General features: G+C 43.2%; 1 protein-coding gene across 2 annotated transcripts in view; it reads left to right on the top strand.

Moving 5' to 3' along the window:
• The window catches only part of GRHL1 (grainyhead like transcription factor 1), a 46,148-nt gene that overhangs the window by 10,684 nt on the left and 18,443 nt on the right, over window positions 1-17,021 (top strand). For both annotated transcript variants that reach the window (XM_067703709.1, XM_067703711.1), the window contains exons 6-8: window positions 346-502; window positions 688-799; window positions 1,772-1,866. In XM_067703709.1, coding sequence (XP_067559810.1) covers window positions 346-502; window positions 688-799; window positions 1,772-1,866 — 364 coding nt within the window. The remainder of the gene's footprint in view (window positions 1-345; window positions 503-687; window positions 800-1,771; window positions 1,867-17,021) is intronic.

Genomic DNA, 17,021 nt, shown 5'->3' with positions numbered 1-17,021 from the left:
ATGTCTTGTGAGAGTTCCTTCCGGAGTGCTTTTCACTCATTCATATCATTGATATCCTTTGCCTCCAAACTTCTAATTTGTTAACATCACTTCACAGATTTTCTAGTAGGCATTTAGTAGTCCCACATCTGAGAGATTTGAGAATTTCTGGGTTGCTTAAGATTATATTTACTCTGGAAAAAGCAGCAACTGCTATCTATTTATAGCATGACATGGTCAGTTGGATGTTTCTAGTCATCTGCTCTCTGCATACATCCACACTAAAGCATGTCAAGTTTGAGCTCAGGCATTTAAGAAGCTTCCAAGAGAGTGAATTAGAGATCTGTGAGTTTTTTTGTTTTCTAGGAACAACTTTGAATATACCCTAGAAGCCTCAAAATCGCTCCGACAGAAGCCGGGAGATAGCACCATGACGTACCTGAACAAAGGCCAGTTCTATCCTGTCACCTTGAAGGAAGTGAGCAGCAACGAGGGCATCCACCACCCCATCAGCAAAGTCCGAGTAAGTCCTGCTGTCAGTTCTCGTCTCTGGGAAAGCTGGTCAGAGCTTACTAGTTCCAGGTCTGAGGCAGATCTAAATTAAGATCTGAAATTGCAGCTTTAATTCACCGCAAAATCGAGAACTAAGTTTTCCAAAAGGTACTCACGCCTTCGTGTCTTTACGTCGTGACGCATTCTCTTTCACAGAGTGTGATCATGGTGGTTTTTGCCGAGGACAAAAGCAGGGAAGATCAGTTAAGGCACTGGAAATACTGGCACTCGCGGCAGCACACGGCTAAACAAAGATGCATTGACATAGGTAAGTAGCTCCGGAGCCTGCTTTTATTCCCAGAGGTGCAAGCATCCAGTTTTCTAAATCCAGTTATTTTTGGCAGTGATCAGCTTCCTGCCGAATGCATTTGAATTTTTATGCCAGCTACTGATCTGTTCCAAACATTGTCCTTGGCCTCCTGGAATCGGTGCTCTTAACATTACTTCCTTCATGAGGACATATGCCCCATGTGGTGGCTTTCCATGTGACACTGGGGCCAGGAGCTGTAGCGCCAGCTCGTGTAAGAGTGTCCTGCTTTTCAGTCTACAAATTGTTTGAGGGGTAGTGTCTTCTTTAAGAGATTCTGATTATTTGGAGATGGTAATAGGTGGAGGGAAAAAAAATCACCAAGTTAAAGAAAATACTGCTGCTGTGCAGCAACACACACAGTCTTCCCTAGTTACATGTTGAACTGCATCGAAAGTCTCTTCTGTCTGTAAATAGACCCAGAGATTCATCACTTGGAGTAAGAGCAGCAGACCTGTGCAAATCCATATTTAGTCAGGTAGCTTTGTGAAAACCCGTGTTCTTGCCATGTATATAATTTTCATGTAAGACCATTGTCTGTATCGCAAGATGGCTCTTAATCTTTGTGTTACTTCTTTTCTTTGCCTGTGGTAATATTCATGTTCTCTTTCAGAAGAATGAAAAGAACTGAGTTCCAGTCTTGATTCTCTGGACTTAGTTTTGTGGCCTTGGGACAGTTATTTAAACTTTTTAGACCTAAGTGTCCTAATTTTGATAAAATGGGATAAATTTAAAAATGTCTAAGCTTGCCTCCATTACAAAAATTGTGATTCTTTTTCTTCCTTTTTTGAGCTTCTTTCAACCCAGCAAAATGTTAATTTAAAGTATCCAGCAGTGATAATATTAAAAGCTGAATCTTACATTGAACTGCTGTAACCTCATGTTGGAAACTAGAAACCACGACTTTCTTTTTCTTTCTCGTCCCTCATACAGCTGACTACAAAGAAAGCTTCAACACCATAAGTAACATTGAGGAGATTGCTTATAATGCCATTTCTTTCACTTGGGACATTAATGATGAAGCAAAGGTAGGTAACGAAGTCCAGGGACTCCTGTGTTAACCAGCTCTTTGAGGAGTGGGAGGAGCTTAGTGATTGGACAACCGATTTTTTTTTTGTTTTTTTCAGTTTTACTTGTTTTCCCTCCTTTGCTAAGGAGGAGGGAGAACAAGCGAGGCTAGGAAGGCAGGTCACGGCCATGGTCATGAGGGGCTTGAAGCAGGACAGGACGAAACAGGCCCCCTGCTCAGCCTGTCCGTGTGTCCTGTTCCTCAGCCAGCTGGTTCTCACTTTCTGTCTTTTCACTGGTTCACATTTTCTGGACATATGGCACTTTCCCAGATGTACAGAACCGTCCCTCTCCCCTGTCTGTTCTCTTCTCCCGCAGCAGGGCCAGCAGCCACTGTCTGGCCTCGAGTCTGACTCCTCACTCTGGGCTCCATTTCCTCCTTTGCAGAGTGGAATCAGTTCCTGACTCTTCCCTCCTCCGGGTGTGTAGTAAGGGTGATTGGAACAGGGCCTGTGAAGCTGGTGACGTTTCTTCAGAAAGGTCCTCGAGTACAGGTTGTCATTAGTGCTCCGTCTTGTGTCGCTACCCTGGGAACACAACTTGCTTACGGTTCTTCTCTCTTGGGCTTTGACAAGTGAAGAGTTGCCTCCAATTCAGATGGTCATTTGGATAATTGTATTTGGAAGTTTTAGTACCTTTTAAGAAAAATTAAGCAGATTTTTCAGTCATGCTGCCCTTCCTACAGCCTTCTTCCCTTTTAGTAGAACCCATCTCTTCACTAAATTATTAGCACTCTGGTATTTTTTTTTGCCTTAGTTTAAAATTTGGAGCTCAGGCAACACAATAGAAACACATTAATTTCGGGCAGTTGCTCAAGTCAGACTGATCTTTACTGTTGGTTGCAGTCGTAGGAACACTTTTGTATATCAAGGACCAGGTACAAAGTTACCATCACCTTCCTGTCCTTTCTCAACCTTTCTTCTATTTTCTCTTTTATTTATTCAACAAGAATTTTAGCAATTATGGAATAAGACACTGAGTTAGGTGCTAAGTATTGTAGAATTTAATTTTTTCCCACCTAGCCTTGCTATTAAAAATCATATGACTGGATTCTTGAGACCCGTGTTAACTTTGTATTATAATTACTTTCCTTTTGTACTATGGTTATGGTGTCTAAGGCAAAAGTGTGTCTTAAGAGTGCAGGATGTAGTAAGTGGGGTCTGCCAGTCTGTTAGGAAGCTTAAGTTGCTGTAATTGCCTTAAAGTTATCCTACTGACCACCTCCATCCTATGCAAACGTCTTCAGGCTGCTTAGTCCAGAGTTTGGTGCTTGATTAAAGAGTGAATTCACTACAGAGAAGCTAGTAGAAGGAAAAGTAAACATTTCGTTTTATACAAATGTTGTTAGAGTTATTCTGAAATTAAATATCATAATAGGACTCAACGTGCAAGCAGCCTGTAAGAAGAGTTGGCCGTGTGCCCCCCGGGTGCTTCTGTTCTTAAATCAAGCTAGGGAAATTTGTCCTATTTGCCATTAGGGCCTGATGGAGAAATTGCGGAGGAGCTGATCAAGCGCATCGAAGTCCTGAGTTCATTTTTCTGACTTATCTGTGACCTTGGACTGGTCCCTTGATTCACTGGCTTAGTTTTCCCCCTCTTTTCCGCCTAGGAGAATAAAAAGGCCACAGTGGTCAACTCTCTTCTTTGCTGGGGTGTCGTCAGGACTAATAAGCACTTGTCAGGGTACATGGAGATCTTGGCGGAAAGGCCCTGCGTGTGGGCAGGGTGCTTTGTTTGATGTGTCACTCTTCAGGGTGGGAGTAATGGAAGTCCAGATGACGGGTAGGGTTAGTGGCTGGTTTTACTCTGAAGGCCTTCAGCTTGTTTGTATTAAGAAGTATTGTCGGAGGCATGTCCTAAGTAGCCTTAATAGCATTGTTAATTGATGTAGGGAAATTCAGTTTCATTCTCCTTTCCAGACCCCCAGCACTGACTTGATTTTTTAAGCCTTTGCCAGCCCCCAGATGGGGCTCGTGTCATTTCTTAATGAGGCTACTGCCTTTTGAAGCTGATATCAGGCATCATCTTCAAGTGTGTGTTGAAATTAAGTCTGTAGATATTTTGCTTTCCCTGCAAGTTGATGTTTTCTGTTTTCACACTGAAAGTACTTGATGCCCCAGGGCAACTAGAGTGAATAGATATACATGCAGAATCCTGTATAGATTTTTTTCACTTCTTATTTTGAAAGCAACCCACTTTCTTGTTCTAATTTAGGACACATTTGTTGATTCTTAATTCCAGGTCATTCTCCCCCACAAACATAGGGTTTCTTGGAGACATGTGGCATTCCCTTCTTCCCCCACTTTTTAAAGATATCTAATATACCCTTTTGGCCAAGCCAGGAGGAGCAAAACCAGAATTCCAGCCCAGGGTCAACATGAGAATCTTCTCTGTAGCTTCTGCTGCTCTTTGGAGGTGATTGTTTTTAGGACGTGTCAGGTTGAATCTTGAACACCTTGGCTTAGGTTCTAGGTTGGGAAAAGCACTGTCCAAGCTAGACTCATCCTGTCCCTGTACACACTCCATCACCGGCATAATCATATACTTGCTGTTACCATGGAAACTTGAAGACGTTATGAAACTTGTTTAAAAAAAAGTTATTAGACTTCAAAGCAGCAGGGGAGAAGGAAGTTGCTTTGAAAAGCAGGAATATCTGAGAAGCAATCCCCCCGGTGGCCCTGATCTCTCTACTGTATGTACCTATTTCATTCATTTTTCTGTACTCCACACAAAATTAGATTTGTTTGGGTGGTCGGGCATCTTTTTAAGAGTCAGGAATATCTACACAAATTATAGTTTATCTGACATTCACATTTCATTGAGAAATAACTTAATCAGATTTCTTCCCTCCTGATATATGGCTGAGATCAGCTGCTTGAGGTAATTTTGGCAGGGAGAAGAAGTGGTTCCCTTTGAAACATTAAAATATGGTGCTCTGGTGAGATGCTGAAGTTTACAGTTTGTAAGATAGGAGGGCACTGGTCACTTTGGGAAGAGAGGATTAGGAAATTGTTGGGCATGAGGAGACATCAGGAAGGTGGGAGGAAGATAGACACAGACTTAGACTATAGAAAGATTTCATCCAAAGCCAGCTGTGCACCTTGCCCCCAGTTGCAGGACTTCATAACTTTACCCAACAAATATCCAAGTGCCTGCTGTGTCCATGGTACTGTGCTCCATCCCGGCAGAAACGCTGGTATTGTAGTTCAGATGTATTGTGTGTCAAATAGGCATTTGTGGCCTGAGATCCTAAATATAACATCATGTTTCTAAGGAAAAGAAACTTTACAAATGAACTTTGGAGCCGCAAATAATTTAGAAGTTGGGGTTATCTGTTCTGCACCAGTTTCAGCATTTCCACAACCAAGTGAGTAACTCTAGATAGGCTGCACATCATGGACTAGGGTATAATTTTTTGCTTGGATTGTAAATCTAAGAGTTTACAAGAGCTTTGAGATTTGGATAGTGATATGAAGCCTGAAGATCTAAAATAAACAGAGGAAAAAGAAGTTAGGGAGAGAGAATTAACTTCTTTGAATGTCGGTTTTATGCCAGGCACTGTGCTGAGGTGCCTTCTCTGCGTTCACACTTAACGGGTCAGTGCTGCCTGCTCAGTACCCGTGAGAAAGTGCTTAGTCCTCCAGGTGGGAAGATGTTTGCTGCTTGGTCATCCAAATGAGATCACCTGAGGAGGTAAGAATCTACACCTTGTAATGGACAGAAGGTGTTCCTGACGGGGGAATATTTAAAAGTGTCAGCATTCATATTAATAGAGCAGCATTATGGATTCACTAATATAAATTCCCGTGGTAAGTAGACCACTTTTGCTACAGGGAAACAGTTTATGTTGATTGTTGGATGAGTGATGTTTACCTACAAAGGAGAGGAAATTATAAACCAAAAAACCTCTGTATGGAATCAAGTGAACATTGAGTCAGCCAGCTCTGAGGGATCCCTGGCCTCCAGGGGAGCATTCCCAGGAAGGGATATCTCTTGGTGGTATAGGACATGGTTATACTTAACTAGACAGTATGAGAAATGGGAAAACAGGTGCAGTTGAAAGCAGAGCTCAAGATCGCTTTGATCGTCTGTGTGTGGCTATGATCTCCATGAGTATGAAGCAGACCTTTTAAAGATGTAATGAAACCCCAGGGATACAAAATATCTAACATGTTTTTCCCAGAGGTGACTTCTAATCCTTACTGGAAGGTGGATTGGGGTGCAGCTACCATTCATACATTTCGTTTTTTAAATAGTAGCAGAAAAGAGCTTGCCGTCAGACACGCACTAGAGCTCCACCTGGAGTGAGCAGTGTCAGACAAGGAATAGGTGTGGAGTCTGAGTTTCTTTATACTGGATTTTGCACCCGTGGCTTAAAACAACCCGAAGACTCGTGAGTTGTCCCGCCATGCCGTGCTGGAAGCCGGTGCTTCCCGATGTCTTCATCAGACCCACAGAAGGAGGCACTCCGGGATCAGGTGTGATGAGCCTTCTCGCGGGCAGAGGGAACTGCACCTTGTCCTTGTGGCAGGATCGTATCTCTGGCGGGACAGAGCCCATCTCAACAGGCTGTTCATGTCTTCATGGTTCACTTCCTTCACATGTTTCACCTTCAGGGTGGTGCCTTGGCCTGCAGAGAAAGGATAGGACAAAATCAGAGCATCCCCTTCCCCGGAGGGAGAAAACCCTCAGTGAGAGAGCACTTTGTGCTTTTACTTTTAATTATGAATCTGTCAGCTCTAAGGAGGAACTCCAAGGCATTCTGCAGGATTGTCCTTTGGAACCAAATGTTTTCTGTCATGGAGAGGCTCGTGTTACAAAAGAAAGAGGATTAGAGTAGAATGCAGAGCCTGTCTGGAGCACTGAGAGGCTTGAGCACGGGGGGCCTGGGTCCGGCTGGAGCCCTGGTATCTTTCCCTTTTGTCTCCTGTCTCAGCAAAAGTGTATGGGGTTCCTGCCGAGGATTACTGAGGCTCCCGGAGTTCATTCTGTCAGAGGGGTGGAACCATGTTGGTAACTTGAACTTAAGACTTTTTTGTGTGTGTGTGTGGTACGCGGGCCTCTCACTGTTGTGGCCTCTCCCGTTGCGGAGCACAGGCTCCGGACGCACAGGCTCAGCGGCCATGGCTCACGGGCCCAGCCGCTCCGCGGCATGTGGGATCTTCCCGGACCGGGGCACGAACCCGCGTCCCCTGCATCGGCAGGCGGACTCTCAACCACTGCGCCACCAGGGAAGCCCGAACTTAAGACTTTTTGTGTGTGCTGTGGGATGCAGATTTATGAGTTTAGTAACAGTTTGTTGTTTTGTCTAAGCGTAATATTTGGAATCCATCGTGAGAGTAATTTTTAATTTGTTTGGACTGAGCGTATCGCTCGCATTTATAGGGATTCCATTCTGGTGAAGCAGCCGTCAAGTGCTCCAGTAAAATAAGGTGTTGCCAGTTTGGTTGCATTAAGCAGGGACAGGTTTGGTTTGTTTCTCAACTTTACATTTCCAGTGTGAACGGGAGGGAGGAGGGAGAGGTGAGTCAAACATCTTGCAATTGCAATTAAATATAGGCAGGAGATTTAAAACAAAAGTGTATCCTCCCTGACCTAACTAGAAAAGGAAGCCAGGAAGCACTGTTACTTTTAAAACAAAGATAAAGGACTTCCCTGGTGGCCCAGTAGGTAAGACTCTGAGCTCCCAATGCAGGGGGCCTGGGTTTGATCCCTCCGCAGGGAACTAGATCCCGCATGTGTGCCGCAACTAAGAGTCTGCATGTCACAACTAAAAAGTCTGCATGCCACAACTAAGAAGTCCGCATGCTGCAAATAAGAAGTTCGCATGCCGCAACTAAGAAGTTCGCATGCCGCAACTAAAAAGTCTGCATGCCGCAACTAAAAGGTCCACATGCCGCAAGACCCAGAGCAGCCAAAATAAATAAATAAACAAACAAACAAAGGTAAGAGACTTTCAGAGTCCAGACAGATGCAGGCTAGACTCTCCGTGTGTCCTGCCCTTAGACCCTAGAGAAACTCAAGGTAGCCGAGGAGGCTTCTTAGCTGACGTTCTTTCTACTCCAGGGGTGTCCTTCCATGCAGTTGGAAAATACATATTTATTAAAGTAAAAAATAAAACTTTTGGTGCCAGAAAGATAGTCACATTCCTTTATGGGGAATGAATAGTCTTTAGAGTTGTGGTTTGATCAGTATTGGAAGTGACAAGAAATTTTTCTTGATTGGAAATGTGTGGAGAATGCTTTTCATTAGCTGATAACAGAATAAACTCTTTACTTGGCAATTGGAAAGCTGACTTTGAAGAACCTGTTCTGGGTCTGATTATGAGGGAGGTTTCTCTTTTAAAGCGAGGGTTGTTGGGCTTTGGCTGCAAAGGGTTTCACGTGTTACCCTAGTGTCTGGGCAAGAGGTCCATCCTGAATCCGGTGGACCTTCAGAACCTGCAGGTAACAAAAGCACACGTTTATCGCTGCACACACCTGAGGGTGAGGGCCAAGTCACGATGTTTCTGGTTGGACAAGGGGGACACGTGGCAGCTGAAGAAAGCCTCGGTTTAGTAGTGAAACTTGCGTCTTGTGAAACGGATTTGAGGCACCGTGTCTGGTCAGCCACTAGAAAAGTGCTGTCACTTGAACTTTTTTATCAGTCTTTTTTTTGGTGGGGGAGAGTTCAGGTTTTTCCCCATCCTCCACCCTGCCCATGTCATGAAACAATGAGCTCCTCTCTAGAGCTTTTTCTTTTTGACACTTTGTCACATTAACCCTCCTGTTCCTGGTCCTTCCTGGAAATTCCATCTCCAGTGGTTTTCTAAATCTGTCATTTCAACCAGTTTTGCTACTTGTAAGCTAAACCAGAGGGCTTTGACCCTGCCCAGACATTTTTAGTCATAACTGAATTTACCTGGAATAGAGGTTTCAGGGCAATGCAGGGTCTGGGAGTTCAGGGGGTTTTTATATGGCAGATCTTCTTCATCCGAGACTCCAAATCTGGTAGTAAATATAAGTGAACTCTACGTTAATTACTCAGGGACTTTTTCTTTAGCTTTTTAAAGTTCACAGTATCTAATTAGAGACTTTGATTGGAAGTCAGCTTCCTGCCAAGTCTTCCCTTATGACCTGTCTGCTCCCCTGCCCTACTCTGTGCCTAGAGATGCTGGAATGTGGCCGGTGTTTGCCTTGTGTCACACCTGCATCCAGATTTTCGTATTTCAAACAAACGTTCTACTTATTTGGGACAACACGTGCCCGATCACTGTATCTGGCAAGTGTCCTTAAGTTCACCAGGCCCTGCTTGTAGGATATGACAGAGGGAAGATGGGCCGCAGGTGCCTCCAGAATGTTTCTCCCTCTCTCTTTTTCTCTCTTTGGGACTCTTCCCTGGCCCTCTGCAATCTTTGCAGGAACTAAGGCTGCGTGTGGGCGGCGTGGGAAGGCAACACTGTGGCAACAGTAAGGGTGATGACTGCATCCTTGTTTTGTCTTTGGGGAAACGCCCCATGCCACGTCCATGTGAGAAGATTGCAAGTTAGTGCTTTGCTCTTCCCACACCCCTTTCCTCGCTGCCCCAGCCTTCCAGTTCTTTTCTCTTGATGGTTGGTTGACGGTCTGTGGAAGAACACAGATACTAGTTGCACGTTTGAAGGCTTTTCGTTCGTGCTGATGTTATTCCGTAGTGGGATTTTTTTACTCACCTCACGTCATGAGAATAGTGGGGAAGCGTGACTTTCCTAGGATTAGCTGGTGAATCAGCAGTGGAACTGGATCCTGCTTCTGAGTTTATGACTCAGTCTCTGATACCTTCTGGGGCTTAATTAATTAATTAGACCTGCACATCGGGAGAAAGTAGGGGAGCAACAAGGCTCATAGAGAACTAAGATAATCAGGCTTTGTTTGGTTTGGGGTTTTTTTGGTTGGGGGGGAGGGAATGTTGATTAAGATTGTGTCTGCTGGGGCTTCCCTGGTGGCGCAGAGGTTGAGAGTCCGCCTGCCGATGCAGGGGACATGGGTTCGTACCCTGGTCCGGGAAGACCCCACATGCCGTGGAGCGGCTGGGCCCGTGAGCCATGGCCGCTGAGCCTGTGCGTCCGGAGCCTGTGGTCCGCAACAGGAGAGGCCACAACAGTGAGAGGCCCGCATACCGCAAAAAAAACAAAAAAGAAAAACAACAACAAAAAAGATTGTGTCTGCTGTATAATGCTCAATAAGTGTTCCTGTCTGATGAGACTTTAGAATTGGATCTTGATTTCTTCCTTTAAACTGTTTCCCACTCCATTGGTTTCAGCCGGCATAACTTCATATACGCATATTGGGAAAATAGTGATTGTATTCTAATTAGCACTGTTGGATTTGGTGAGAATAAACTATGTTATTGACCTCATTATAATTTCATTTATCAGAAGGTTTCTAAGAAAAGCTACTGAGAAATATTTTAGAGTGATCTTTTTGACTGATATGGAAGAGAGTTAAATTAAAACTTGTTCTAGGGCTTCTGCTTTCAACTTAGTAGATCAGTTACATCCCAGGAATGAGGTTAGGAATGTGATCTCTTTATTTGACTAAGTTGAATTTTAATACTAGAAATGGGTTAGAGCGATAAAGACTCCCAGAGGCAGCGGGGATGGTGCCCGTGACGGCTGTCACTGTCTGACGGGGCGAGCCATCTTTAAGTCCCTTGCGCGTTAGGAAGTCACAGAGGGACTTGGCGTAGACTCCCCACGTGATCTGGGGTATAGGACCTTGACCTCATGCCTCCTGAGCAAAAAGGGACCTTCTGCTCACAGCCATTTGGGGGTCAGTTTTTCCCCTACTTCACTGAACAGTTTTTCCGTTAGGTTCTTCTTCAAGCTTTCTGTGCTTCATTGTGTCATTGTGGTTTCAAGAGCACAGATTTGGAGCAGGAAGCATGGGTCCTGGTTTTGTCTTTGTCATCTGTGTACCGTGTGTCTGTATCTTCAGAGCCTGAACCTCAGCCATAGTTGGACACTGTCTTTCTTGAATTGAAAGGTGTTGAGTAGCCGGATTCTGAACCATGTGATGCTCGTGTTAAAGGTAAATGTTTCCAGGGAACACAACAGGGATAAGTGCATTCTTGGGACATAAAACATTTTTCAGTTATCAGCTTTGTGAAGTGTCTTCCATAGTTAAATCAGCCCATTTTCCTTTTTTCTTTTCTTCCTTCTATTAGATCTTTTCTCTTTTCTTGCGTATATTTACCAAGCAATTAGAACTCACTTGAACTATCTGAATGTGCACCATAATACACGGTGCACACGTGTAATTTTGACACAGGGTAATCAGGCATGCTCGCAGCTCTGTAGGCTGACACTTTTCCAAAAGTCTGTTGTATATAATCTGACTTAAAAGAGCAAAACACCATTCTCCCTTGAAAATTTTTTTCAGTCATTATTGATCAATTTAACTCATTTCTAACGTCCTTCCAGGAAATTCTCTGCAGGCTAGTTATCAATTGCTCCTGTGTGAAAGGACCGGCTAGAAGTCGTGCTGCAGAGAGTTGACTTTCTCAGCTGTACGTTCATTCATTCAGCAAATTATTCACTGTGCTTCTTTTTGCAGGCAATAAGGGAGGGAATAAAAGACGATGCCAGCAGAAAGCCCGTCCTCAAAAGAGGTGACACTCTCTGTGTGATGATACAGGCCTTAAGTGAGGTTTTAAAGTGCTCTTTAGATTTCCAGGGCAAAGGGGTACTTTCAGCTAAGGGAGTCAAAGGCTTTATGGAAGAGATGGCACTGGGCACCATGCTTTGAGAGATTGCAGCCGCAGAATATTTTTGCAAAGGCTGTTTGGTGGGACCTTTTTTCTTCCTTATTTTTCCCCCACAGAGTAGCTGTTGTGAATTTAAGTGGAAACGAGGCACCTGGAACACCTTACTTAGTCTGCAGAGGTGCTGTGACACATTGAGGCCCAGACATTGCAGTGCAGGAAGCAGCATTGGGATTTGTCTGCGGCAACACTCTAATCTTGGAGGAAAGTTGTAGATGTTACCACACCTGTCAATATGACACAAAGCTACAATGAAGGGATAACATGCTTAGTTATCAAATACAGACTGTTAGGTACCTGTAGTTTCTGTAATGGAAAGATGGTCACTGTAGGTAATGTTTTAAAGTATAAACGTGAATAGATGCTGTAGAAAATTACCTCATGGCTCCCTATGTGAATTTATCTCTGCCCTAGAACTTACCTGTCTGTCTCTATATATACATCAGTGAGCCTCTAAATTCCATAACCTCTTCCAAATTGGGGGGGTATATAGAGTCCATTTAATTATTCATTCAACAAATATTTATTTAATGTCCAGTATGTATAAAGAGCTGCTTGTTGTCCTCAGTTCTACCAAGATGACCTAGGTGTTCACATCTGCTTGGAGGAAGGATGTGATCATAAATAACCTGTGAACTTGGGCAGCAAGTTACCTAACCTCTAAACTTCATCTGTGAAATGGGGTCAGAGTAGAACCAACTTCATAGGTTGTTTTGAGGGCCAAAGAGTCAGTACACTGCAAGAGTACAGTAAATGGAACTCAGAGATCATAGCAGCATGTAGTTTTATTTGGCTGGAGTTTATGAATTTGGGGTCCTTCATTCAGTGAACACGTATTTCTTATTGGCCAGGCACTGCAAGGATGCCTTGGGAATGTAAAGGTGAGTGGGACGTGGCCCAGTTCTCAGGAAATTCAAAATTTAGTGGAGAAGATTGCCATTCTAGTACTTACAGTGATAAAAGTAAACACAGAGGAATAGAACTTACCTTGGAATAGGAAGATCAGAGAAGGTTTCTCAAGGGTGACACTTGAGTGGGTCCTAAAGGATAAGAACTAGCTGAGCATTCAGAGCCCAGAACGAGCCTATAAACTGGATGTGTGTGAGTACAGAGCTCAGATCGGGGCTGGACATCCAAGGCAAGTGGGCGACCAGATCCTGAAGGCCCTGTGGTGCACCTAGTGAGGACCTTGGACGTCTCCCTGTAAATGATTCGTCTCAAACCCTTGGGACTGTGGACCAAGTATATTGGGGTTGGAATTTCTTTGCATTTTCAATTCAGTGATTAGACTTTTAAAATCACAAGTATATTCTGGTGCCAGTTGCTGCCAGGAGGCTTCAGTGCTAGTGTTTGTGCTTAGGTGTTAGGTTTGAGATAGATAAAGTCCAGGTGAATCCTTAGGGTGCTGTGTGATCAAACATTATGTAGCTGTTTGAATAGAGTCGTATTTCTCAGACTAGGACTGGATATGTTTTTAGGGGTTGAGGAACTTTTTTTTCTCTTTTAAAAAGGATACGTGTATTATTCACATTTGAGAAGTGCTGCTCTAGGTGGTGGAAAATATGGCTGGAAAGGCGGATTGCATCACATACGGCATTTGACTGCTGAGGAATTTAGTCTATTACATAGGCAGTGGTGAGCGACTGAAAATTGTTGAGTAAGAATGAGTGATTAAGATTCTGTGGTGATACTGGTGTTTGGTGATTGCCTAATGTCAGGGAAGCAGCCTCTCTTTTTTCATTTCTTTTCCTGATCTGTAGCCATTTTACTGTTTAAAGGGCGCTCTCCTAGAGGCCAGAAGAAAGAAGGGTTAATTTATGTAAATTTATATTAGCTCTTTTTTTTTTGTCGAGTCTTTTCATTTGTTTTTTTTTGAGGGGGAGCACTGTTGTGTGTATTTAAAGTTTTGTGAGGATTTGAAGCTTGTTAAATTAAGATTTGGAGTTAATAGCTGGATTTTTATATACCTATGGTTTTTCTATCTCTCATTACCAGCTTTTAATTCAGTACCATTTAGTAGTAATAGGCATTAGGAGAATACAAAAAATATACTAAACACTGGAAGAAATTTTTAAAATGGGTCACACATAATTCCTGCCATCAAGGGGCTTAGAGCACTTATAATCACAGTGTGACAGAGTGACCAAGTGTTCAGTAGAGGTGACGGGGGTGTGGATACCAGGCCCTTGGCCTGAAATAGAAGCTCACAGTAGGGCCACAGGGTGCTGGGGGCAAGGCTACTTACTACAATGTGATAGATAGTAAAACAGGGTTGTAATTCTTTTGGGGTAGTTAGAGAACGCATCTCAGAGAAGTTATATCAGCTGTTACTAGGTCTTTATTTATAAGAGAGATGTCAGTAGAGAATGGAATAAAATTTACTTTAAATTGAGGGGCAGAGAAAATAAAGATCCCCAAAGTGTGTGTAAAAATTCCTGTAAAGCAGGTGTGAAGCTAGAATGGGAGTTTGGAGCTGGGTTTTGGAGGGCCTTAAGAATTTGGGTCCCTTCCTTCAGACTCTGGAGAAGCACTGCAGGTTGCTTATGACTTAGTTGTCCCGGTCACTGAGGTGACATTATGTGGCTGAACGCCTGTGGCCTCTCCCTCGTATGAGCATTATGCTTTGTTACTCTATTGTAGTGTAAACATCAGAGCCCTTAAAAAGAAAACTTTATCCCTTAAAAAAACTTAATTAAAAAGAAAACTTTATCCAAACTGTCATAAGAGTGGTTCATATAATGTTCTTAGTGAATCTAAAGGTTCACATTTTGAAATTTTTTATTCCACTCATTGAGAAAACCATATTGTGGAAGTCAAAGGAAATGATTTTCACCATTTTAGAAGCAATGTTATAATAATGTGTAAAATTCCACCTAAATCTCTCAGTGGGGAAAAAAATTAAAACTATATTATTTGGCTGTCAGGTTCTTGTACAGGAATAATAATATAGAATGAGTATTACTGTTGTGGTAACTTTTTGAAAAGGAACCGCCTTTTTATTTATGAAAATTATCCTAGTGTATTTAAGTTAGTCAGTTTCATCATTTAGCTTCTGACTCACCTGCTTATAATTTTTGTAACTTCTTCCTGATGAATTCCAAGTGCATTGTTAATGCTTTCTTCCTGTGAATTAGGTGGGTGAAAAATTATTTCTAGAATATCTCCCCACAAATGAAACTCACTTGTCAAAGCTCATACATCTGACTACTCCCTTTAGACTAGAGACTCCATACGTTTTCTGGAATTGTGCCTTGGTTTGTGGTACTGATGGTAAAGCCCCCAAAGAACAGGCGACTTGGGGGTTTATAAAATTTGTTCTCAGTTGCTTTCACTCTACGACTGGGAAATGAACTGCTGATGGTGACCTGTGTTTTGAGCAGACTAGTTCCCTGTGTCTTTCTTCTCCTTTTCTTTCCATTTGAGGAGTAACAGTGGACACAGCAGCTGGCTGGTGAACAGTATTGTGCGGCTGCCATAATGCTTCCTGGAAAAATCATCATAAATTAGTTCAAGATCTGATTTCTTGTTGGTTCTGTGCTTATAAACATTTGGAATGAAAAAAATCTATACAAGTTACTCCTTTGATAATGTAAATCTTTATTCTGTTGTTTTTTTCTCATTTTCAAACTGAGGTTTGAAAACAAGATTAAATCTTTTGAAAAATTCTAAGTGCATGAAAACAAAATTAAATTTTTTGAGAAGTTCTAAGTGCGTGAATTCTTGGCCAAGAATGAGGAACTGTCTTAGAAAAATGGGCTGGACATTGAAAGAGGAATCTTGCCGAGCATCTTTCCACCTGTTGAGCAGGGTCTTTTGTGGTTAGTTTTTTTTTCTCTCTAGTGATTTTAGGTGGGAACATTAGTTGCTCATCTTTTGAGATTTGTTCCAATTATTTGAATAAAATCAAACTTTTTCTCCAAATAAGTGGCAAGGAAGTATGAAAACAGAGAAAAGGTCATTACTTGAGTTCTTAAAGATCTTTATTTATGTCATTCTAGAGAAGGAAGGTTGTGTATCTTTCAGCCTACTCTCAGACTTCAGAAATAAGGCGTTTTAAGTGTGTATGTGTGTGTGGCTGTGTGTGTGGATGCACACACACGTGTATTGTATAGAAGAGGAGTTGGATGTGTAATAATCCATCTTCCTTTTCACCTCTTTCCCACCTTCTGTAGGTGATATTGGAGTTTTTCTGTAATCTCATTATAGAAAATATTTCTCTGCACAATGAGTATGGTCTGAACATTTGTTTTATCCAGAGTTGGGTGACTTGGCCTGTTGTCCAAGGCCAAGTCAAGGCCAAGTCACCCAAGGTAGAACCCAGTCCAGGTGTTAACACGGTGAGGAGCAGAAGACATCCGCCGTGTTGCTGCCCCAGGGCCCAGAGCACAGCTCTGCCTCGTGTCCTACACTTGCTCTCTCCCTCTTTTGGGTGCTGCTGATTAAAGATTGTCACCTTCCTAAATAAAGATCCACAGACACTGACTGAGCTTCTCCAGCAGAACTTAGTGTAGTCCGTCCACGAGCGTGGGCTGCATTGATCAAGAGTGTGGGTGTGTGGGTGAAGGTCACACTAATGGGAAGTCCATAGCGGGTATCTTCTCAGGAGGTCACCTGTGGGGAGAGTGGAAATACTGAACTACAAAAAGCGGGGGTAGTGCTTCCTCGCTGTTTTTACCACATTGTGATGTCGTAAGGATCAGTTACTATCCCGGCAGCTTAGAGAATGGTGTAGCTCGGGGGGTCAGCAAACTGCAGCTCTCAGGCCCTGGCCAGCCAGGGGCCTGTTTATGTGAATAATGATTTTTCAAGATACCACCACCCACATCTGTTCACGTATCTTCTGTGGCGGCTTTCGCACCGTTACTGCGGAGTTGGGTGGTTGCATGGCCCACAAAGGCGAAAACTCCATCAGGCCCCTTTGCAGAAAAAGGTGACCCACTGCTGATGTAGATAGATACGAGAAAGCTGTTTTAGGTGTCCGCATTGAACTTCTTCTTGGTCATGTTTGTTCACTGCTCCCTCGGCATCTTCCTCCTCTTGCTAAAAACCTGTGTGCTGAGCGTGTGCTGTGTACCAGGCCCCAGGAACAGGAATGGCTGCTTGAACGTTGTATCTGTCCTCTGCGGGCACGACGCCACCGGCCAGTCTCACACCCGAGCACACAGTTCATCCATACACGTCAACCCCCATGAAAATCAAACGTCCTGTGAGGGCTAAACATAAGAAGTGAAGTCTGACAGGCTTTTAATAGGTTTTTTCCTGGTCTCTGTCTTCTAAAGTAGGAGTTCTTGAGAATTTACACGACCTTGTTGAATAGCAAAGTTGAGCAGATGCT

The sequence above is a fragment of the Pseudorca crassidens genome, chromosome 14, assembly GCF_039906515.1.
Source record: "Pseudorca crassidens isolate mPseCra1 chromosome 14, mPseCra1.hap1, whole genome shotgun sequence".
NCBI classification, from domain to species: Eukaryota; Metazoa; Chordata; class Mammalia; order Artiodactyla; family Delphinidae; genus Pseudorca; species Pseudorca crassidens.
The sequence above is the reverse complement of the archived record's forward strand: the minus strand, read 5'-3'. Positions and strand labels throughout refer to the sequence as shown.